Source organism: Amblyomma americanum, chromosome 1, assembly GCF_052857255.1.
Source record: "Amblyomma americanum isolate KBUSLIRL-KWMA chromosome 1, ASM5285725v1, whole genome shotgun sequence".
In the NCBI taxonomy this organism is placed as follows: domain Eukaryota; kingdom Metazoa; phylum Arthropoda; class Arachnida; order Ixodida; family Ixodidae; genus Amblyomma; species Amblyomma americanum.
In genome coordinates, this window is record NC_135497.1 from 150,137,479 (window position 1) to 150,160,879 (window position 23,401).

The 23,401-nt window shown below is 43.6% G+C and overlaps 1 protein-coding gene across 2 annotated transcripts in view; it reads right to left on the minus strand.

Moving 5' to 3' along the window:
• LOC144113923 (protein arginine N-methyltransferase 7-like) overlaps positions 1–23,401 on the minus strand; it is a 93,287-nt gene that overhangs the window by 13,256 nt on the left and 56,630 nt on the right. For both annotated transcript variants that reach the window (XM_077647318.1, XM_077647317.1), the window contains 2 exons: positions 22,987–23,113; positions 6,193–6,276 (listed from right to left, as the gene is read on the minus strand). In XM_077647318.1, the coding sequence (XP_077503444.1) occupies positions 6,193–6,276; positions 22,987–23,113 (211 nt within the window). The remainder of the gene's footprint in view (positions 1–6,192; positions 6,277–22,986; positions 23,114–23,401) is intronic.

Below are 23,401 nucleotides of genomic sequence, written 5' to 3' on the forward strand. Positions count from 1 at the left end.
CATAAAGAAAAGTCAACTGCGTGTCTTTTACCCAGCTCGCTCGCACCAGCAGTCGCTTTCCCGTCAAGCTGCCACGACAGCAAACTTCTGGTAACCTCCATAGCATCTGTTAGCATTGTTTTCTGTTAGCAAAATCTGATAGTTCGGCAATTCATGGCTTTGTTGCCGCTTGTCCGGGAGCGAAAGATGCATTTATTTAAAATAAATTTGGATTCGAAGTTGAAAAAGGTCTTCCCGCCCTCCGATTCAAACTCGGTGCCCTATTATGACATCACGGCGTCTTCTTATGACGTCACAGGACGGGGTGACGTGAGACGTGACGTAAACACAGACTCCGTGATTTCTGGCGGCTAGCGGTGCGGTCTAGCAGCAGCTGAATTGAAAGCTACCGCCGCCGCACGTTGAAGGCATCTATTGGGGGTCACTTCGTTTACATTTGCACCGGTGGTCTTGCCAGCATTACGATGAATCCCGTTCCCAAACCCGCCAACGAAGTTCTCGCAAAAACTCCGGCCTGCATTTCAGCGACCTCAGCTCCACAGAGCGTGCAATGCTTTTGAGAGAGCACGGTTAGGTTAGGCGCCGGCAGGTCGTTTCCCCTTTCCTCAGTGAGCAGCTATTGCTAATTAAATATCTTAACCCCAGTGCGGGGAGTCGCGAGGGGCGAGGACAAGGTCGGCACGTCGCGCCCATCGGAGGCTGGCCGAGGCTTTGGGGCCAATGGATTGTGATCCCTTGAAAGGCGCTGTTGCACGGTGCAGCAGGCGGTGTCAAGGATGTTTCTCACGGTTGCAAGGGCCAGGTTATTTTTTTTTTTTTGCCAGAAAAAATGGGTGGGTGCTCAAGGGCGCTCGCGTTTAAAGTTGGCGGCTTTAAAGTAAAACCGACGCACGACGCTACAATGGGTTCCGCACGTTTTCAGAGGTAAGGGGTCCACTGGATCGGGTTCGGTCACCCACTTACATGTACCTTCAGATGTGCACTGTGAATGGATTAAATTAGCAGAGAGCTCGAATAGAACAGCTCCGACCCACTGCCGAAGCTATTGAATGAAGCCGCAAACAAACGAGTTGGACGAGAGCGGAGTCACGCTCTCTGCAGGTTCCAAATCTCCTTTAAAGCGAAAGCTTTACTGGCCGCGAACTTGCTATTTCGCCGTGGTGGTGCTCCGAGGAGGCATATGAGGTCACAACGCGCGCCTCACCGTAGAGTTGAACTCGTCTGGCTGGCCCGGCGGCGGCTGCCGCACTCGGCGCGAAATAGAGACATGCTCCAAGCCTCCGCCAGTGGTCAGAGTGCACCTAAGCCGCCGAACGCGTCGGCAGTCAAGAGCAGTTGGAGTATAGAGGGTCTCGCTTTGGCCGATGTGACGTCGCCATGCAGAGCACGCGCGCGTTACCCTGGAGTATAAACGCCAGTAAAGCAGCTGAATGGGCTAGTTGGTTTTGCATCTTGGCGAAAAAACAGCGCACAAGCAGACACTTGTCCCCTTCTTTCTGTCTGTGTCTGCTTGTGCGCTGTTTTTTCACCAAGTATAAACGCGCCATAACAGAGCCTGCGCTTAACCGCTAACCAATGTATTCGGTGGCGGCATCTATGGGAGCCACTAAAACCCCCCGCACACTCACTCAATAAAAAAAAAAAAACTTTGGTGAGGCTTGGAATCGAACCAGGGCCTTTGGCGTTTGAGGCGGAGACGCTACCACTCCGCCACTACGGCTCAAGCTTTAAGCATGAATAAAAGCGCATCTAGTGAATGCACTCTTCCGATGCAGAAATTTCCGCGCTTTTGTTACGGATATCCTGGCCTAACAGAGCTAGGCCATCAACAATTTTTTTTTTTTAACTGCCTTGTATCTTGTCTCCCGTCCCTAATAAATGATTTTCGTAAAGTAGTTCGAAGTTGACTGGCACAGCCGGGAACGTTTCGCCGGACAAGCATGCGAAGACACAAGTGCTCTTTATACTGCTAACTGCCTTGTACCATCACCGACCATCGTGCCATCATAGTTTTTCATCGACCGTGGCGATCATCTGACCAGCCTTAACAGGCTCCTTCAAAGGTTAGCTAGCACTTGAAGCGGCACTTGGAGTTCCTCTGCTGTTCGCCGCTTGTAAATCGAGGTGCGTGAAAAACAAAACCACGGGGCACGCAAAGCTCATAGCCACGAAGCGCCATAACAAACCGAAACTCTCCTGGCCGCCTGTGGTGCCACCAAGCATCGGTTTTCTTTGCTTCCAACATTCAGGTTGTCTTTGGTCTATCTTCCTTGTGTGATAAAAGTGCACTATCGGTTTCAAAACAAAGCTTACTTCCATATTAAACCGCGCAACCTTCCTTTGTCAGCCTCAGAGATTCGTGGCTCCATGGAGTATAAGGAAAATTCCTCCAAGGTGGCGTCTCTTGTCCTGTGACGTCAACCCCCTTTACTTGCGAGATTGGCCTGTGGCAGCGATACCTGTATTTTCGTTCTTGCTATTTTCTACCTTACAAGAGCTTTCTTTTCAGTAAGAGTGGAGTTTTTGTGATCAGGAGCCAGTATTCTAACGATACAAGCCAACTTCAATTTCTCCTCAGTGTCCCTTTAAAAGGCGCGTCGGTGGGGAAAGGGTAGCTCGCTACGGCGGGCAGTTCGCCTGCGATGCGGCTTGGGAAAACATACCGCGCCGGGTGCACAAAGGGGTTGGAGGGAGGTCATCTCACATCGCAGCGCCGGGTTTACGCCGTCCGTTCGCTGTAACCGATCAGCAGGGCTTATTGACATTCGTTATATGTGTGATTTTGTGCCATTGCAACAATGTATATTTTGACGGTCGCGCAGGTCTCCTTCATTATAAGCGAAAGTTCGTCTTAAGTGGGGCCGTTATATGTGGGCTCGACTGTATGCGCACCACTGAAACATTCGTGCAGCGGCAACGAGTGAAGTATCATGAACACCATTTCGCCGTCTCGATGGGCAGTCAAAATACGAAAAAAGCAGCACAACATAGCTGACAGTGCGAAGGGTCTCGCAATTAGAACAGTGCAAAACAGGTGACGGAGAGAAAGGGTAGACACAAACATAAGCACCGAAGCTTTCGCCTCGCATTCTGTGTACTCGGGCTGCGTGCAGCCATTGTACGGAGCAAGTTCAGAACCGCAAGCTCTCAACGGAATTCATGCTATGTGTGCTTGCTACGCAGCTAGCGAAGCGGTTTCGTTCTCACTTCATCCGTCGAATCGGCTACTTTGTGCAGGCTGCAGGCGTTAAGAAACTGCAAAGTGTTTGTTTTATTTTTAGCACACGCTCATGCAGACGAGCAGGCATGCACATCACCAATGCGTGAAGCGCTGTCAGAGTGTGCGGCCTTCCATGTTTTCTGCACATTGGAAAGGCGAATATGCTTTTAGATGTACTAAGAAATATCTGAGAAGTAGCACATGTATGCACCATAACCTCTCATTTGGCTTATTAAAGAAAAAAGTTTCTCAGGGGGTCATCATGCATGCAGTGCGTGAGGTGTCGGTATGCGAGGCAGAGTTTTCCGAGAGAAAAACATTCAACTAGCTAAATACATGTCCATTAAGATTATGCATGTATCCCTTACCGATAGCTATAACCGGCAGGCGGCAGACTACTGTTGCACAGAATGTATCCTGATTCGTTTCCACTTGCAACCCACAGGAAGCAATTCACAAAAGCAGAAATCAACAACCACAGCAGAGTCAATCACAGCTGTTGTTTGCAATCATTCCACAGGAAGCAATTCACAAAAGCAGAAATCACAACCACAGCAGAGTCAATCACAGCTGTTGTTTGCAATCATACTGCATAATCAGTCAACACACATAATTGACAGCGCAGTGTGCCGTTTGATGAGAAATGTGAGTGCATTTTTCACTAAGATCTGGTGTTGAATCAATATTTTAACAGAGAGACAGCTGCTCGCATGCTTTTGAGGATACCTCAAAGCTTACGTGTACCCCTCATGAACACAGAACGCACCGAAGGACACATGCTCATGTTATCGTCGCTGATGTGAGTGCGATCAGCAGTTTATACAGTCTGCGGCTGCCCTCATCAACTTCACGTAGTTTCTTTCACACCCTCAGAGCTTGCAACGAGAAGCAGATGCACGCGATGCAGCAGAGAGCACCCATCTAAATAGTCAAGGGCAGAGGTGGCCTACACTGTCACCTTGCCGCCGTGACCACTGATCTCTTGACATTTGGTTTTAGGTTTCCAGCCGCGTTTCCAGTTTTTAGAAACGACGCGCCTCTTTTTGGTTGGACTACAAAGACATCAGAGAAACGATGTCGCGGAAGTTCATTTTTTGCAGCAGCTTTGGATATTACAGGGTTTTGGGACTTTCGTATGCAGTCTTTGCAGCAGCCCACATACCTTTCCGCACAGAAAAAACGTCGGCAGTGTTCTCAAGGGATTATCTATCCATCTTGCCTAATTAGATTAGTACTGATGCTGAAAGCACCACGATATCAGATTCTATCTTTTTGGTCGGACTACAAAGACATCAGAGAAATGATGTCGCGGAAGTTCATTTTTTGCAGCAGCTTTGGATATTACAGGGTTTTGGGACTTTCATAAGCAGTTTTTGCAGCAGCCCACATACCTTTCCGCACAGAAAAAACGTCGGCAGTGTTCTCAAGGGATTATCTATCCATCTTGCCTAATTAGATTAGTACTGATGCTGAAAGCACCACGATATCAGATTCTATCTTTTTGGTCGGACTACAAAGACATCAGAGAAATGATGTCGCGGAAGTTCATTTTTTGCAGCAGCTTTGGATATTACAGGGTTTTGGGACTTTCATAAGCAGTTTTTGCAGCAGCCCACATACCTTTCCGCACAGAAAAAACGTCGGCAGTGTTCTCAAGGGATTATCTATCCATCTTGCCTAATTAGATTAGTACTGATGCTGAAAGCACCACGATATCAGATTCTATCTTTTTGGTCGGACTACAAAGACATCAGAGAAATGATGTCGCGGAAGTTCATTTTTTGCAGCAGCTTTGGATATTACAGGGTTTTGGGACTTTCATAAGCAGTTTTTGCAGCAGCCCACATACCTTTCCGCACAGAAAAAACGTCGGCAGTGTTCTCAAGGGATTATCTATCCATCTTGCCTAATTAGATTAGTACTGATGCTGAAAGCACCACGATATCAGATTCTATCTTTTTGGTCGGACTACAAAGACATCAGAGAAATGATGTCGCGGAAGTTCATTTTTTGCAGCAGCTTTGGATATTACAGGGTTTTGGGACTTTCATAAGCAGTTTTTGCAGCAGCCCACATACCTTTCCGCACAGAAAAAACGTCGGCAGTGTTCTCAAGGGATTATCTATCCATCTTGCCTAATTAGATTAGTACTGATGCTGAAAGCACCACGATATCAGATTCTATCTTTTTGGTCGGACTACAAAGACATCAGAGAAATGATGTCGCGGAAGTTCATTTTTTGCAGCAGCTTTGGATATTACAGGGTTTTGGGACTTTCATAAGCAGTTTTTGCAGCAGCCCACATACCTTTCCGCACAGAAAAAACGTCGGCAGTGTTCTCAAGGGATTATCTATCCATCTTGCCTAATTAGATTAGTACTGATGCTGAAAGCACCACGATATCAGATTCTATCTTTTTGGTCGGACTACAAAGACATCAGAGAAATGATGTCGCGGAAGTTCATTTTTTGCAGCAGCTTTGGATATTACAGGGTTTTGGGACTTTCATAAGCAGTTTTTGCAGCAGCCCACATACCTTTCCGCACAGAAAAAACGTCGGCAGTGTTCTCAAGGGATTATCTATCCATCTTGCCTAATTAGATTAGTACTGATGCTGAAAGCACCACGATATCAGATTCTATCTTTTTGGTCGGACTACAAAGACATCAGAGAAATGATGTCGCGGAAGTTCATTTTTTGCAGCAGCTTTGGATATTACAGGGTTTTGGGACTTTCATAAGCAGTTTTTGCAGCAGCCCACATACCTTTCCGCACAGAAAAAACGTCGGCAGTGTTCTCAAGGGATTATCTATCCATCTTGCCTAATTAGATTAGTACTGATGCTGAAAGCACCACGATATCAGATTCTATGCAACCATTGTTACAATAAAATACATGTGCTCGGACTGTGTTGCAGGCCCCCTTTAAAGGAAAGCTAATGAAATATGCACAAATTCAAACATTTCACTCACCATTTTAGCTCCCAACTTTAATGCCATAAGAGGAAGCATGTTGAAACTGCCAATGCACAGACAGACTGACTCACGATTTATCAACTGAAAATGAAATAAACCACAGACTAAATGCAATGCAGTTCACAGAAGACAACTCATTTCTGAGTAAAGCACCATAATGTATGATACAGCGGTAATTTGATGCCTAAACATGTGATAAAATTGAAATTTCCATCCATTTATGGTAGTTACTCCTGATCATGAAAACCTTGAGGTCACGAATGCTGCATGCAAAATGGTCATGAGCACGCTTGTCTAGAGCACTCAAGCTGGCTCCGAGTGAAACGGAAGCGAAATTTTTTAGACCGTACAGTGAAACCCCGTGCCCCTAACAAATCAGCTACCAAGTATTTTTCTTTATTTGTGCCACAGCAGATTGCTTGAGTGCTCTAGACATGCCTGCTCACGGCTGTATATGCTTGTTGCCTACAACACGTGTATGCATCAGTGTGACACATTTTGCTGGTTCCCACTCGTCAAAGAAATAATTCTAAGAAAAATATTCTACAAGCACAAAAGCAACTAATAATGAAATACCACAATTACAGTTGTTATTGCAGTAAATATTTAAAGGTGACAAAAAAGACGCACACACAAGAGAAGGCAACGGCACAGAGTGCCACTCACACTGCTTTATTCTAAACAAAACACGTACATACATGCCTTCAGTCGCCGTATGCACAAAGAACACATTCACGTATCAGGTGCAACATGAGAAGCATCGCTCAAAGTAAGTTAGATGCACATTGTTCCAAGTGATTAACCTCAACTACGGGCAGAAAGGGGAGGGCATCACGGAAACTCAAGCCTTTTCAGTGGCCACTGATGAGCACACACTTTTTACAGATGCCAAGGCTGAATGGGAGGATGCAAGTTACATTAGTTTGCTCCTTGAACGAAGGGGTGTAAAGGTCGTTATTGCAAAAGTGAACCAGCTTTCCATAACTAGAAGCTCCATTTTTGGGAACAACAAAGAGCCATCGAACTGGATTTCCTAGCGCCATACCAACCAAACGTCAATTCTCTTAGAGAAAGAGCAATCTACAACTTGGAGACTTGTATCTCCTTGCACACGAACTTAAAAGATGGGTTGTGTTGGGTTTTACGGCACATAGGCAACTAGGGTCATCATGCGCAAAGCTCGAGGTATAAGAAAAGCTCTCTGGAGAATTTTATAGAAATGCGCAAAATCATTGGCAGTGTGGACGGCTTAAAAAGCTAGTACTACCCCGTGATGACAAAGAAGAAATTTTAGAAATTGGTGCTAGTAAAAGCTTTAAAGAGGGTCGGGTAACCTAAGCGGCCATCCTTGGCAAGGCAAGGATCTCGAGGCTCCCACCCACCCAATCAACCAACCAAAAGAGCACTTCGACTTCAAACATACCAGTCAATTGTTAGACCTACTCTTGAATACGCCAGCATAGTATGGGACCCACAAACCACAATCAACATTGAAAAATTAGAAAAAATCCAGAGATTAGCAATAAGGTTAAAATATAACTGGTATAAGTGAAGGGACTCTTGTCTGCCCTGTTACATCAGGCAGCCTTTGAGCCGTTGGCTGGAAGACTGCCCGGCTGCATTTTTTTCACTCTTTGTATTTTCAAAAACCAGGCATTCAGCCACAGGACTACTTCGAAAGGGACACAACCAGACCTTCACGACATAAACATAGTCTAGGATCAAGCCAATACTTGCCCGCACAATTTTCTACCAATATTCATTTTTCCCGAAAACAATATCCAACTAGAATTCCTTGCCTCATGATTCACTTCTCCTTTCTTCAACCTTTTGAGAGCCTATATATCTGACTGTATGGTTAGAAATGATGATTATTTATTAAGAGTGCATAGTGTGCTTCTTTGTCCATGTGCCTGTGTTTGGGGCATGTACTCTCACAAAGTGTATTTGCATTGTAACCTTGTTTATTTTTGTTATTATATTTTCTTCTTTTCAATTGTAACTTCATTATTGTTGCTGATCCTAAGACATAGTGCTTACTAACAAATGTATGTACCCTTTCCTGCTTGGACCGACTCGGTCTGCAGTATTCTGTAAATAAATAAAAGTAAATAAAGAAATAAAGACCTCAGCCTTTTTCTCAGGAATGAGAAAGTGGTAGAGGTGCATCAGGCGAAGCACTGGGCCATGATTTACATTTTCTAAAAAAAACCTGCTTCTGTTAAAAAACTAAAAACACAAGACATGTCCACAATTGCATCTGCTGGGTGAAAAGGGATGCATGGATTATAAAACTACGAAACACACCTTTTCCTTAGCTCTTCGAGCTTCGAGCATGCAAATAAAATGTGATTAACTCTTAAGTTCATCTCCACAAGTACAAACTGGTTTGTCTTGTTTCATCAGCAGAAAGTTGTGTGCAAGGTGTTTATTGCCTATACGGAGTCGGCGAATAATGACTTCCTTTAAACGTTCCTAGTGCACACGACTTCCATTCACCTAAAAATGGCTTTAAGAAGTGTAGTTTGTTATTTATTTCGTTGTTCCAAGCGGACTGCCATTTTTTCTCACTTTACGATGCACTAAGTTAATGCAATCTTTATAGGGCATACTTACTTTTTTAATTTGCTTGCCACCAGCTTGAGCAGTGTACAAATCTGTTCTTTCGTTGCCTTTTATGCCGACATGACTTGGAACACAGCTGTCCTTGAGCTATGGCTGTTGTTATGGTGTGCATGATGTCATCAAGCAGTGGAGTGATTTCATTTCTAGAGTGAAGGACTGTAAGCACACTTAGCAAGTCTCTGTAAGTAATACTGCCTGGGAGGTTCTCATTTACTATTTTATCGATGGCTACACGACGGCGTAACATTCGGCAGTGAAAGAGGATGCACACTGTGGAAGTCTAGCTATTTCATCCCAATACCCTTGTACCACTGCGCATACAACGTAAACATCTGTTTTTGAGCCACCTGTATAAAAAGCTGTGAAAGTACTGTACTTTCCTTCGAGTGCAAGAAATTCTTGTATTATATTTCGCTGTGGAGTTCGTTTTTTATGGAACTGTGTAAGAGAGAAATCACAGATTGCAGGGAAATTGCACTATGGAAGCAGTGGGTCTCTCCTTCGAGCAATGGCGTCAAAACGCAAGAGCAGTGACCTGGTACTTTGCGGTTTCTTGTTAAACAGTATTCTAGATAGGCAATTTGTAGCGATAGGGTAACAAAGATGTTTCTGCAGCGAGCGGATTTTTTGAATGTACGAGCATGTGAGCATGCTCTTCAGTCTGCAAGTGATGGTTTGTTCGTTTCTACATAAAGACTGTTTATGGGTGACGTCCTGTATGCACCAAGAGAAAGATGGAAACCTAAATTATGCACTGGATCCTGTCGTTTAAGGTACGATGGTCTTGCTGACCCATAAACTATACATCCATAATCTAAGGTAGAGCGTATTACAGAGCAATAAATTTGTAAAAGACGTCCTATCGAAACCCCAATGTTTTCACGAGAGTACTTTTAGTATATTCAGGAATCGAGAAGCTTTCTTTTCGAGGGTGTTTATGTGTGGAAGGAATGTGAGTTTTTTGTCAAAAGTTATTCGTAAAAATATGTGCTAATCTTTTAATGGTAGAGTGACTTCATTCAGATAAAGGGTGGGATCAGTGTGCAGCTCTTCTAAGCGAGAACAAGCCAGCTACAGAGTTTTGCAAACTTGAAACCATTTTTATCTGCCCATGTCATCAGTTTGTTTACTGTCAGCTGTATTTGCCTCTCGCACGATGTAACGCTAGAGAATCTGCAAGCAATCTGGAGGTCGCCGACATAGACTGAATACATGATGGACTTTGGAATAATTTTTGCTACGGAATTCATTTTTACTGTGAAAAGCGTAGTACTTGAAATGCATCCCCGACGCACACCGTCCTCTTGAGTGAAGTTCTTAGAAAACCTAGTACCGAGACATACTTGAAATTAATGGTTGGACAAAAAGTCACTCAAGCATTTCAGCATCCTACCGCAGATGCCGAGGTCTCCAAGGTCTGGCAGAATGCCAAACCTCCATGTAGTGTCACAGGCTTTCTCGAAATCAAAAATGACAGCAAGGCAGTGTTGTCTGTGTATAGACCGTTTACAGAGAGCAGTTCGCTCTGTCCACGACAGGTGGCGCTGCTAGGACAGCTGCCACTTCTGGCCTTCGGAGCCGTCAATAGCAGCATCGGCGCGCAGTGCGAAACGCAGCTGCGCAAACAACCCGACTGGGATACGTATGTCATGCGTATTGTTGAATTAATATCTAGAGCTAATGTCCCTGAGGTGTAGTGCCGGAAAAATGGATGCGCTAGTTACATAAAGGACACTTCGCAACGCAATTGCCGCCGTTTTTCGAGGAACTGCCTTGCGAGTTCATGCTGCTTTCAGGAAGAACAGAACGTTAATGCGCTCTTCCACGAAAAAAATAAACATATCGCAAATGCTACGCGCCAGTTTATTTCAGCGCCGGCAGTAGCTGCGGGAATGCCAGCCAGAATGAGTGTGCACACATACCTGCAACCTCACCTTCGACTAACACTGATCCAATACATCGATCCAATAACTGGTGGTTTTTTAGACCTTTGCAATAAGCGTTTCCTGGGCGTCAGCACAGTGCTCAATAAACTGTCGTGCGTAGCACGGTGGAAGCGGCAACGGAGCTTTTACAAAAGTCCTCAGAAGAGGTGCTTCGAAAATTTTCTCAGCCGGTGAAAAGTTCTACAAAAGTACGCTAATGCACAGGACAGCGGTGAAATTTATCATTACAGGACTTCGTGTATTTCAGCTTATTCAGGTTGGCTACTTCTGCGGGTGCTGAACTGCAAGCAGTTTTTCGTTTTTCTTAGCAAGAGAGCACGGTCAACGTCGCCGAGCTTCTTGAAAAACATCCATATTCTTCCTTTAGAAGGTGGAATGTTAACGGAGGATAAAGTAAATATCTGGGCAATTGGCCGGCGATCACACGCATGTGCGCGTTCGGTTTAAGTCGCGTGCACAGTGCTGAGTAGCAAACTTTCTTAATAGCTGAGAACACATATTTCTCCTTTCAGTAAAAATATCAACCTCAAAAAAGCAAGCTTTCAGCATGCGTCCCACTTTGAATCTGCAGTTCGACAACAAGTTATGCAATCCAAACATAGCAATTGACGGTGAACTGACTGAATAAATATAAACGCGCAGGTAGCTGACCGCGGCTTGTTGACGCATTCGAGCCAATGCAGAGAGTCTGAAGGAGACGAGTAAATGAGCTGGTTGAACCAAACATTTTCCAGTGCCAACACGTTCCACGCACACTCACATGAAGGCCTGAAGGCTTGTGATGGCGGAATGGTCATGTGACCAAATATGGCAGCGCCCATGCTCCTGCGCTGTAAATCATCTATAAATGCTGCTTTGACTGTGTTCACAAGGCGGACAAGATAGTTGTAAAGCGTGCTTTTATGCAACAGCGTACACAGCTCGTTCGGTCGAAAAGCCGTCTGCCTAGTAGCAGACGGCACCACGTGTCGGAAATAACCAGGGGCTGCGTAAAAAAAATCGCATCATAGTAATTTGTGGCTCTAGTGATTGATGACTGAATGATGTATGATAGGCGATGACAAGTTAATGAAATTATTGTAATTACTTCATTAATTAATTAAAGAAATGACAAATTGTAAAAAGGGGTTCAAAGGTGTCAAAATACTCAGAATAAAAAGACAATGCTTGATGATAGTAATTAAAAAAATCTAGTGTGTGTAGCTGATCAATTAATTGAAACAATTGAAAGAAATGAAAAATACGTTCAAAGATGTTTCCAATCGGCGAGGCGCCGCGCCGAACGGGCGATGGCATTCTGTGGACTTGCTGGCAGCGCTGCAACACGCTGTCGCACTGCACTCTTAAAGACGAAGCTTAAGTGTCCCCCAAATTTTAAAACCCACACGGATGTCAAGAAGTTCACGGGATTCAAATACAAACATTCACCTTTTGTTCAGAACGCTTTCAAAGGATTTTGCAAGTACACTTTTCAGGACTATGGGCCTATAATTGCCAGGGGAGGTAGGCACCTTTCCCGGCTTCAACAATGGAACAACAATGGCTTTTTTCCAAGCCTCCTTTATCTCTCCCGATACCCAGATTTTGTTCAAAAATTTCAGAAGTGAGTCTACAGCGGGTTCAGACAGATGGGCGAGAATTTCGTACTTAATTTCATCTGGTCCTGATGCTGCCTGTTTACCGGAAAAAAGTATGCTGTTAATTTCTTGTAGAGTAATAGAACTATTATATGCTTCGTGAGCACTGCTAGGTTTCTGTATAGCCTTTGTCTTTCAGCTGTGTTTTTGTATTTTAAAAATGATTGTGTATAGTAAGAAGAATTAGATACAGTGGAAAAATTTCACCTAATGTATCTGCTTGGTCTTTTATATTTGTCTGTACACCAGTGGCTGTCAGAAGAGGAATCGTAAATGGGGAATAGCGGCCATTTAGTTTGTGTACCTCCTGCTTATGCTATGCTTCATGGCTTTTTGAAGAGCAGTCTCGTTACCAGCACACAATGAACTGGGAATCGTTGACAGAGTAGTCCCACGAGAGAAACACAAAAAACGACCCAATGAAGAGGAACAATGAACAGGAAGAAGCACCACCAAGCCACAGTCCTCTATACTGAACCAGGAGGTACGATTCTAGTGCAACCAGTAAAAAAAGAGCCAATGCAAGTGCAGCACGAGCACACCAAAGCAAACTAGGAGAAAGTAAATATTCTGCACAAAGATTTTAAAGCTAATGGAGAGTAACAAAAAAATGACAATCCACTTCGGACAATGAAATCAACAACAAACTGCACCTAGTAAAACCAACCCTCGGCAAAAGGAAGTCGTCTCAACACCAAGAACACTTCACTGAGGTCATCTAATATCTCCTTCATACTGGACATACCCACCTTACACATACAGTTAAATCTCGATGTAACGAACTTCAATATAACGAAATATAACCAAGTATTCCAGTTTTCATAACTTTGCATTTATAGAACATCATGTATTTTTTGGCTCAATATAACGAAGTGATTTTGGCACACTTTCAATGCAACGAAATTTCACTGCTGGCTGGAAATGAACCTGCAGAAAAATTGTACCGCGGGCGCGAGTGGTTGAGTGCAGCATGTGCCAAAGCTCGTATCGGAGCACATCCATAATATGGGCGCCGCACTGCTCTTACATACAGAGCACATGGCAGACGTAAATATGACGACGATCATGGTGGTGAGCGCGCTACCGGTCGCACCATCTGGGACAGTACGGGCCCCAAATTGGCGAATCGGCGCCGAATGTGACACGCTGCTAGTGCTTGAAGTCAGCATGCCATGTTTATCACATTTACAGATGCCCAAATCTTGTTAAAAGGACTGGAAGGTCAGTGCCATTGGCACACCTAACAACCTCATTTCCAACTCAGACGATGCACGTCTGTGCAAAAAGACATACACTTGTGCTTATGGCAGAAGACGAGGAGCAGGGTTGGCCTAATTTCATTTTATTGGCTGGTGATTGCAGGACACTCTCCTCGTTCTCTTCGATCGACATGAAGAAAGACAGAAGAGTGAGGAAAATGTGAGGGAGGGAGGAGGCCGACGGCATGGCCCATCGCAAGGCCGCCGTCGACGGCCACGAGGTCGCAACGGTGACAGTGACGAAACGCGACGTAGTATCTGCGGTGTGCTTGGGGCACTTATAAAGAGGATGATGATTACAGAAAAACCAAAACTCAAGACGATTGCGTCATTCCTGTCACCCACGAGGTGGTTGGCGCGATGGACGTGCTGGGGCGGCTTGCGACCTAAGACGAGCGGAACACTGTTGCTGCTGGTGAAGAAAGGGTAGAAGCATTTTAATCGCAAATAAAGTATTTTCCTGTGAGTTATCCGCGGCGCGTTTTTGGTGGATTCTTAGCATGCTAGGAGGCGAATTTCAATGTTGCAAAGTAAACTGCCGATTTTATCGACCTCGTTAAATCGAGGTTTAACTAACTTTTATTTTAGGTGGAACAGCACACGCAGAACAAAGGAGAGAAAAGAAACAAGAAACACACACATGAGCACTGTCTGTGTGTTACTCGTTCCGGTTCTGTCCTTCGTCCCTTTACCAACTAACCGAATTGTCCAACTATGAGGTGAAGCACTCACACTAAACCACACTATTTTCATGCCAAAAGGTCGGGAAACAAAAAAAAGGCATTTCACAGTATTTTACGAGAAACACATTCCTTTACATCCCAACCTATTTTTAGAAGAGGATGCAATAGTAGACTTATTGTGAGTAGTTCAATTCCTAAAAGAAGGAAATGTCTTCAGCAAATTGAAACACCTTAAGAACTACTTGTCCACCAGCACAGCAATGATATTTTTCCAACCCAGTGCTTGGCACATGATGGCCTCAATCGCTTATGTGCCATAAAACCCATTACACCAATCAACCAACTCTGGTGCGGAAAGGGATTGATTCAAAACTGTTATTTGCGGTCACATATTTGGTCCTCAATACAGCAGGGAGTGCTGAAGATTATTTATTACAAAGACCCATGTCCCATCAACATCTTCAAAGGATTAAACGTACAAGCTCCAGAGAGCGTAATGACCCAAAGCTCAATTTTGGCGAAGATGGATATGAGAAGAGATACAGGAAGGGCGTTAAAGTTGAGATGACTGAATAAGTAAAGTTCAGAGCAAGATGCCTCTGGATATAAGTAACCAATCGCGCCTTAGCCTAACCATGAAAAGTGATGCAATTTCAACCTCCGCTGGAGCACATACGTATATCACACTAATTATTGCTTGAGCCGTACATATCGATCACCAATTCTTTCACAAACAAATGAAAAGTTTCAAAGCTCAAAAAGCTCACACCATTTCGTGAAGCCTGCACAATCAGCCTAAAAATGATGGGCTGTCGTGTCGTGGGGCCACTTTCTCCATTCACCATGCAAAGACTTCTCTCTTATTTATCTGGCCCCGAAATTTAGGTCATGCTATATTTAGACTAAAGGCTGCATAACATGGAAACCATCAGTATGAACTACTCCCACAAGCTGTCACCCGTCGCTATTTGGAATCTTAACAAATTTGACATGCCATTGATTCAGACACTGTATTTGTGAGCATAATTCTACGGCTAGCTGATATCTGCATCATGGTTAAACACAACCTTCAATTGACTGACTCACAAAAGACCAAAGTGGCCACCCTGTTGGCATTTACACGGTGATCAAAAAGCCACAGAAAAAGTAAAATTCAATAATTTGAAAGTAAAAGCAGTGGCGCAGTGCAGTTTTCACAGAAAGGCACAGAAAGACATGGGAACATGAGCATTTTTTTTAACAATGAAGAACTTTTTTGCCACATTTATCACCAAGAGATGACGCTCTGTACACTGTACAACATACACTGTACAATGCACTGTACAACATACAGGCATAAGTGAAGTGCCACCTGTTTCTTGCAGATGCAACTATTCTGGTAAAATAATATTCTGTGATTGAAAAAATTCCCCATGTTTTTATGTGCATTTCTGTGCGAACTACATCGTGCTACTGTCTCTACGCTCCGAATTATTGAATGTTCGAATTTTCTCCAACATTTGGATCACCCTGCACAATGCCTTCAAACAGCAGATTCAAAAGACACATGCCTCAGGATGTCACTGAATCTCTCCACCTCTACATCCCCTTCAGGCGCTGGGTCCACATATGTGGACGCGACCCAAGCCTCCTCATATTTTCGTACACAAGGCGCATTTCCACCTTTGAATACCGCGCTCTCACCATTTTGAACATCCTTGTCAAGTTGGTGGTGTCATCTCTTGCGGTTAGAGCGAAATTCGTTTGTAAAAAAAAAAAAAAAATGTGCATCACGGCGTTTTTTGGCGGGACGAGTAAACAGCTTTCTTTTTTGCGTTCTATCTTTACAAATGATCGTGAATGATGCAATTTAAGGCGCTGAATGTGTCGATAGGTTAATGTAGAAGCGGCACACCAATTTTCATTGTCACAGACGAAGAAAAAGGGCTGCGAAGTAGACGTTCAGAGTGGCGCGTCCACAAATGTGGACATGGCGCCTGAATACCGAAAATATCAGTGGCATTTTCTCCCCAGAATGCGCCGTTTTTTTTGTGCACATATGGTACAAGATAGGCTCACTCCTTACGAGCATTGAAAACTATGCTTGTACAAAGAGAACGTTGTACGACTCCAGTGCTGAAGCGTTTTTCATGAATATAGCTGATGGAGAAGCACTTCCAAAGAGGTACAGACGATCGAGGAATGAAGACCCGAAAATGGTCGCAAAGAACCGCCACTTAGCTGAGCCGCTGCCGGCAAATACAGCGCGCTATTACCAGTGTTAAAAGTCAGGGAGGTCTGGGGTCTTAGGCCCCTACCAATATTCAAGAAGGGATCTGAGACCATTTGTGCTAGATTGTAGAACGCATGAATCCGAAAGAAGCAGCCATTTCCAGTGACGATCAGAACATTTTTTCTCTACTGTTTTGAAAATTTCGCTGCGGTTTTTAGCAAGAATCATTACATTACGTATGAAACCCAAGACGGAGAAAAATACAAAGTGGCAGCACTACACAAGGAAGGATGAAAAAGGGGAACCCATGCCCTCACACCATGGTCAGTTCAGAGCTGGCTGCTAAGCTACAAGGCTACAAAACAATAATCAACACATTCGTAGAGCGAGGGGGCAGTTTTTTTCAGGTCTCCGACATAAACTGATCAAACAACGACCTTTAAAAATGATTTCTCATTTTTGCAAAAACCATGCTTAAAGCAGGCCGCAAGATGCTATCTATCTCTCCCTCTCCACCTGTGCTCAGATCACTTGAGACCCCTTCGACGCAGCCGGACTTGAAGCATTAGTTATGATGGAAGCAACCATTGGCCCCAGCTTCTGAACACGTTAATTACACAGTGGTGCCGACATGAAGGCTGCACATCTAAAAGCCACGTTCGGGGCTCAAAATACCAAATATTCCTCTGCCTGTCGTCACAGAACGACTGCTTTTATCTGTTTTACAAGTCACGAACTGCAGAATAATTCACTGAAGTGCATATTTCCAGAGCTAAACATTTATTCATGTCTAGCAATCAGTTAGAAAAGGCAAGCAAATGTAGCAGTGTTTATGTTCAAGCGCCACGTCCACAAATGTGGAAGCAAATAAAATATGCTCAAAGATGAATATTTTTGCATAACTTTTGCACGTCACTTCTACTTAGTGTACTGATCATCATTTATTCAAAAGATTTTTCCTTTCAGCAGATTTAATTGGTGCCTGAAGGGGTGTGCTGCTCGCGCTGTTTCATAGCCAAGGAAGAAAAGGGCAGTGTCATGAAAAAAGGCGTAGGAACTTTGCCAAAGCAATGGCAACTTGCACAAATGGCATAAAAACATACGGCTATAGAAGTCCGTTTCACGACATTTGTTTTTACGATTAGTCTACTTACTGCAAACTTTTTGGTGTGGCAAACAAATGCCGTATCACAGTCATGCTCAATAAATGGGCTAGCTTCAGCGCACCTTTCAAAAAATGGCAGCAACTTAGGTTATGTCTGGCGGCAATAACCAGCACACAGTGGCTTCCAGTTCTAATGCAATGAATGTGGAGTAGTTTGGCACACAATTCCAATTTTTATCAGGATGGTGCAACTACCCTGGATTGACGCAAGGGCGCAATCACTATATGTTGCTAATAATTCTAAAAATTAAGCCATTTTTGTAAATCTATAATAAGCTAGCTTGCAGCTTCTGATTACGTTATCATTTTAGCATGTCCATGAATTACAAAGTGAGCTACAATTTTTACATGCTACAGCACTTTCTTACCTTGTTCTGGGCCTTCTTATGCAACTTTGCGTAATGCTAAAGTTGCAGGAACAGAAGAAAGTGACCTCCAGCAGAAAGTACTGTATTTGCACACATATAACATAACCCTGAATGTAATAACAAGAGGAAAGCCTTTAGGAAAAGCTAAAAAAAGATTAAAATTATGATTACAAAGTGAGCTCAAAAGCTTCAGCTGAAGTCTATGCATGAACATGGCATTGTCTTCTATGTCGTTTACATTTTTCGGAAGGCAACACTTCAGATGCATGCACCGCAAAATGCAGCGCCGCAAAGTCTCCCACATGTTAACGTATATAATCTTCCGTGTGGCAGCGGCCGACGAGGGTGGCGCTGGTGAACACTCTCAAGGTTTGGTTACATTACACAAAAATACCCCCAAAAGCAAAAGGCTGGACAGCTGTTGCCGTAGCTCAGTTGGTAGACCATCGGACGCGAAATGCGGAGGTCATGGGTTTAGATCCTACTGGCAGCATGTGGTTGTTTTTTCTTCTTCTTTCTAATCATTTAGGTTTAAAATAATTACCTTATTAATCTACCACTGGTGAACACAACAAATTTAAAAAAAATATCCTCTATGCTCCTTCATTTCCATGACTGTTGCTTCCATCATGCATATAAAGCAAGGCTTAGAAATAGGCAGGGCACATGTTGCAAGAATTTTATTTCCCATTCAACAATCAATCTGCCTCAATTTTGAGAGTTAAAAGTTGATGTCACTACACCATTTAAACCACCATTAAACAGATTTAAACAGATTTAAACTCCACTATAAACCGCTAAAGATAAGTTACAGTGAAGTTACTGGTGGTCAATTTTATTTTTTGGCATTAAACAATGAAATTTGGCATTCTTAATGGAAAGTCCTCTAAATAATTAAGTACAAAATTTCACTGAAATACCTTAGGTGGGTTTGACATCAAATTTTTATATGCTTCATTGCTTTACCGAACTTGCAGAAAGCCTGGCGTGACAATAAAACATGGTCGGAGCCTGCAGTCACCTTTAAAAGTGCACTAAAGAGGAATCCGAAATGGTCTTTTTGCGTAGGAACTCGACCTACATGCTCAAAGCATTCTTAGAAACATCTAATTATTATCCTGTGCACACGATTTCCCTATTAAATCGGAGTGAACATCCTGGCTCCTGCCTTTGTTTTTTAACTGACCTCCTAGAGTAGGAGGAGTTAACCACCACGTAGAGTTCCTTTCAGTCAGTCACCTGGAAGTTTCGCTTTCGCTTTCATATTTTTTTTTTCAGGTTTTCGTGAGTAAATATAGTTTCAGTCGCAGACTGCATAGCCGCAAATTAGGCCCACGGAAATAAAAATACGCATGAACTCTTTGCTTTTGCCGATCGCTATGTTTCATTCCGCCGACGGCAGAGCGGCAAGCCAAAGCGACTGGCTGAAAGGCATTCCACGCATTGGCTGACTCCTCCTCTTTTCGGAGGTGAGTTCAAAATAAAAGGCGGGCGCTGTGATGTTTAATTTGATTTAGTAGGAAAGCCGGCCACACAGGACAATAATTCAAAGTTTCTAAGAATGCTCGGAGCGTGCAGATTAAGTTGTCGCGATTAAAAGACGAGCTCAGAATCCTCTTTAGTGCACCTTTAAGTTTTACTCAAAGGAATGGTTGATGCAGTGATGACAGGCTTGCGTTTCTGCCTTCTGCAAACATGCTTTGTCTGAAACCTGCAACGATCCATTGCTCGCACACAGAACCTCATGAAAGAAAGGAGTGCTATCTCATAGATTAGCAGCAGCAGACCCAGGACCTGCCATTAAGTCTGCAAAAGCACACAAACATACCGCAGAAGCAGATGGCCCAAGAAAGGGTGCTGATCAACAGACAGACACAACGTGCAAGAATCAACGCTACGCAGCAGCTTTTAACAGGCCACCACATTTTAACTTTTTGTGCGTTTGTTTTTCATACTAGACACACGATTCCCATGGGAGGAGAATTGCGGTTAAACCAGCTTTCTGGTGACACCAATCTTGTCGCGAGCAGGGGTGCTCGTTACTTGTTACTTTTTGTTCCAATTGTCCCCCACTCCACGCCCCTTTTTAGAAAAAAAAGAAACGCAGAGCACCTAAAGTGATGTTGCAAATAAACAAAATGTACAGCTGCTCTCGACGACCCTTGTTGCGGCTCACATGCATGTCAGAAAACACCTGCCCTTGACTACACACCTAACTAAAAAAAAAAAAGACAGAATAGCCATAAAGCACGAAAGTCGTGCACGAACACGCATTCACACACTTGCCTTCACCTACCTCCCCTTCCCGAACCACTCACGCACACAACCCTCGAAAGAGTGGAAGCATGCCGAGCATTTTGGAACATCACATTTTTCAGAATTACAGTAAATTTCTTGAGAGTTCAGCGATGTTTTCTTTGTCAAGTTAGAATTGATGATGAAGTGTGATTTTTTGTTTAATGTCACATTCAGAAATGGCTTCACCATGTGGCACAGAATTAGAAGCCACCACATGTAACTCTACAGGCAAATTTAGGCCACTATAACGTTGCTAAGCTCCTGCAGATTTGTGCAAGGTATTCGCATTAAAGCGTTGTTTGGGCTAGAAATTTTATGTGAAATATGAACTTTTATAAAGTTCTTCTGGCGAAGACGCACTAATTAAAATTAATGGCCATGAAATAACGGCAAAGTAACATGCGGTACATTTTTCGATAACGGTAATGTGTTACCTTTTTGTAGGTAACGTAGGGCGGTAACAGGTACCCTTTTTTTTTAATGTAACGAGCAGCACATTTAGTTACTTTTTTCGGTAATTCCTACAACACTGCTCGTGACTCATGCACCATTAAAAAAAAAAAGGCATCAAAAATACTTGGTGTGTCTGCTCCTGCACTGGCATTATAAGCTTACATGTGATATGATACTGTAAAGAAAAAAAAACATTTAGGACAGAGTATGATTCATGGCCAACGCAATAGGCCATCGCAGCGGTGGCCTAGTCGTTTGAGCATCTGCCTCGCATGCGGGAGGGGTTCGATTCCCAGTGCTGCCGGGTACCGCTAATACAATGAGTACAAGCTTCCCCTAATCTGGTGCTCGGCTTATTTAGGGTGAAATGCTTAGGAAATGGGTCTTCGACCCTACCTTGAGTAGAAGAAAATACCTTGAGCCATGGCGCTCTTCGGCCACAGATGCCATTGCGCCATAACAAAAAAAAACCATCATCGAATTTAACATCAACTTTTCCTTGAATGTTTAAAGGTGCTGCGAAACACCGCTTGAACGGATGCCGGTTACGCTTCAGATGCATTCTTTATGTCACACAGATGCTGACTCAAAAAGAATTACGAGAATCGATGCATAGGAACGGGAGTTATTCAATGAAGAAATTTCAAAATACAAGCAAACAAAATGCTGCCCTCAATTCGATTTTCGCGCAGCTTCCCATTCCCAATTCACTCTCCCAATGACGACACACATGGCGACCAATCGAAACAGCCTCTCTTAGCACGTGGCGGAAGTTTGCACTCCATGGTTGCCTGTTCTCTGTAACTCGTTCATGCCAAGGCTGGCAGCGCCGTTTGCATGGTTACAACAACCATATGAACACCCAGCTGACCCAGCGATACTTCACCATCACGTCGACGGCACAGAAGGTAACACTTATCAGTGACGTTCCCTTACTTATGGATCCGAACTCGAGCGCGAGATACTGCGACGGTGTGACAGCGTGCGCAAGATATCAGACACATTTAGCATAGCGCGTACCACTACTGCTTACCGCCAACCATCGCCTGTCGCTCCTAGCGTGCTGGTTGGCCACGGCGAGAAAGAAGCGCGCACTGTTGACGGGAATGTGGCGTCATCTGGCGCCACCGCTCGGTAATTCTCCACAAACTGACGATGCGCACTGCATTCAAAATGTGAAACAAACGCATCCTTCCTTGGGACTGAAATGAAGGCTTATAGAGTGCAATGGCTCGATCGGATCGATTTTGCAAAGCTGCTCTCAGATAAACAGAGAGTAGCCATAAGTGTTTAGTGCTAGGTCGTAGGATGTTTACAGAGAAGCGCAAAGTCCTTCGATGCAAAAAGTAGCCAGTGCCTCTGGTGGCGTTTTTTTGTTTTACTTGATTTACTGTGCTTTTATCTAGGGCAAACAAGTTGATTTTGTTAATGTAATATAAAACACAAAAACTTGACAAAACGTATCCCTAGTTATTAACCCAATTAGCAGTATATTTACTCTCTGTACAATCATCAAGCTCGCACAAAGTGATGCAATATCCGCTGATAAAAACTGCCACTGTATGGTGACACCGTCAGCGCCACGAATTTGTTTTTGCGAGCTAATTAAAATATTAAAAACCACAGTATATGCGGTACGACCGGTGCTAATAGCATCTCTAAAACTCATTCTATGCAACCAACAGGCAAAACAATGCACTGAAAATGTGTTTCAGGGACCCTTTAAAAAAATCACTCAATTTCATCATTTTTAGTAGGATGCGATAAACAGGCAGATATCTGTCATCTGAAAGCTATTTCTAATGTAACTGCACCGATTACAGATTACGGCAAAGCAATTTTAAAAGAAGTACAGCATATCTGTTTTCAGGAAAACTTTTAGTACACCTAGTTTTGAACACTCACAAAATTTGAATGGCATTCATGACTTTTTTTTTTTTTTACAGGAAATTACTTCAAATAGTGCTCAACCCTAAAGAAATTTAACTTTTGAAACAAAAAGAAAAGTGTGGTGATGGTAACACCCAGATCGGATCAGTTACATAATGGCACATTCAAACAAGCAGAAAAATCATGGCAAGCTACCAGAAGACAAAACCAAAATACAGAACTTACATGCCAAAGCCACCTAAAGGTTTTACATACCTTTTGCAGTGCTGCTGTGTACTTTGCATTCCTGGAAGCATCATTCAGCATACCTATCCTTGAACGACTGAATGCCGCATGGAGGCTACAGAGACACTTAGGAACCGGAGGTGCTTCAGTGCAGTCACTGCAGAGGAGAATTTGCAGCATGTGTTGAACAAAATAGACAATGCTTGACATGGTTACAACAGGAAAGCATTACGCCACTAGGTGATGCAGCAATGTAATCTGGTCAGCACTTGCATGGCCTTGACAATTTTATTCCTGCCTGCTGTAAACTCGTGGCACAATAGTGTACGGAAATGGGAAAAAAGAGAACTTTAGTCCAACTTGTCACTATATTTAGCTTTTAAGAATAAATCATATTCATGACATATTCAGATGTACCCAAGAGAGCCAAGGCAACTGCAGTGGT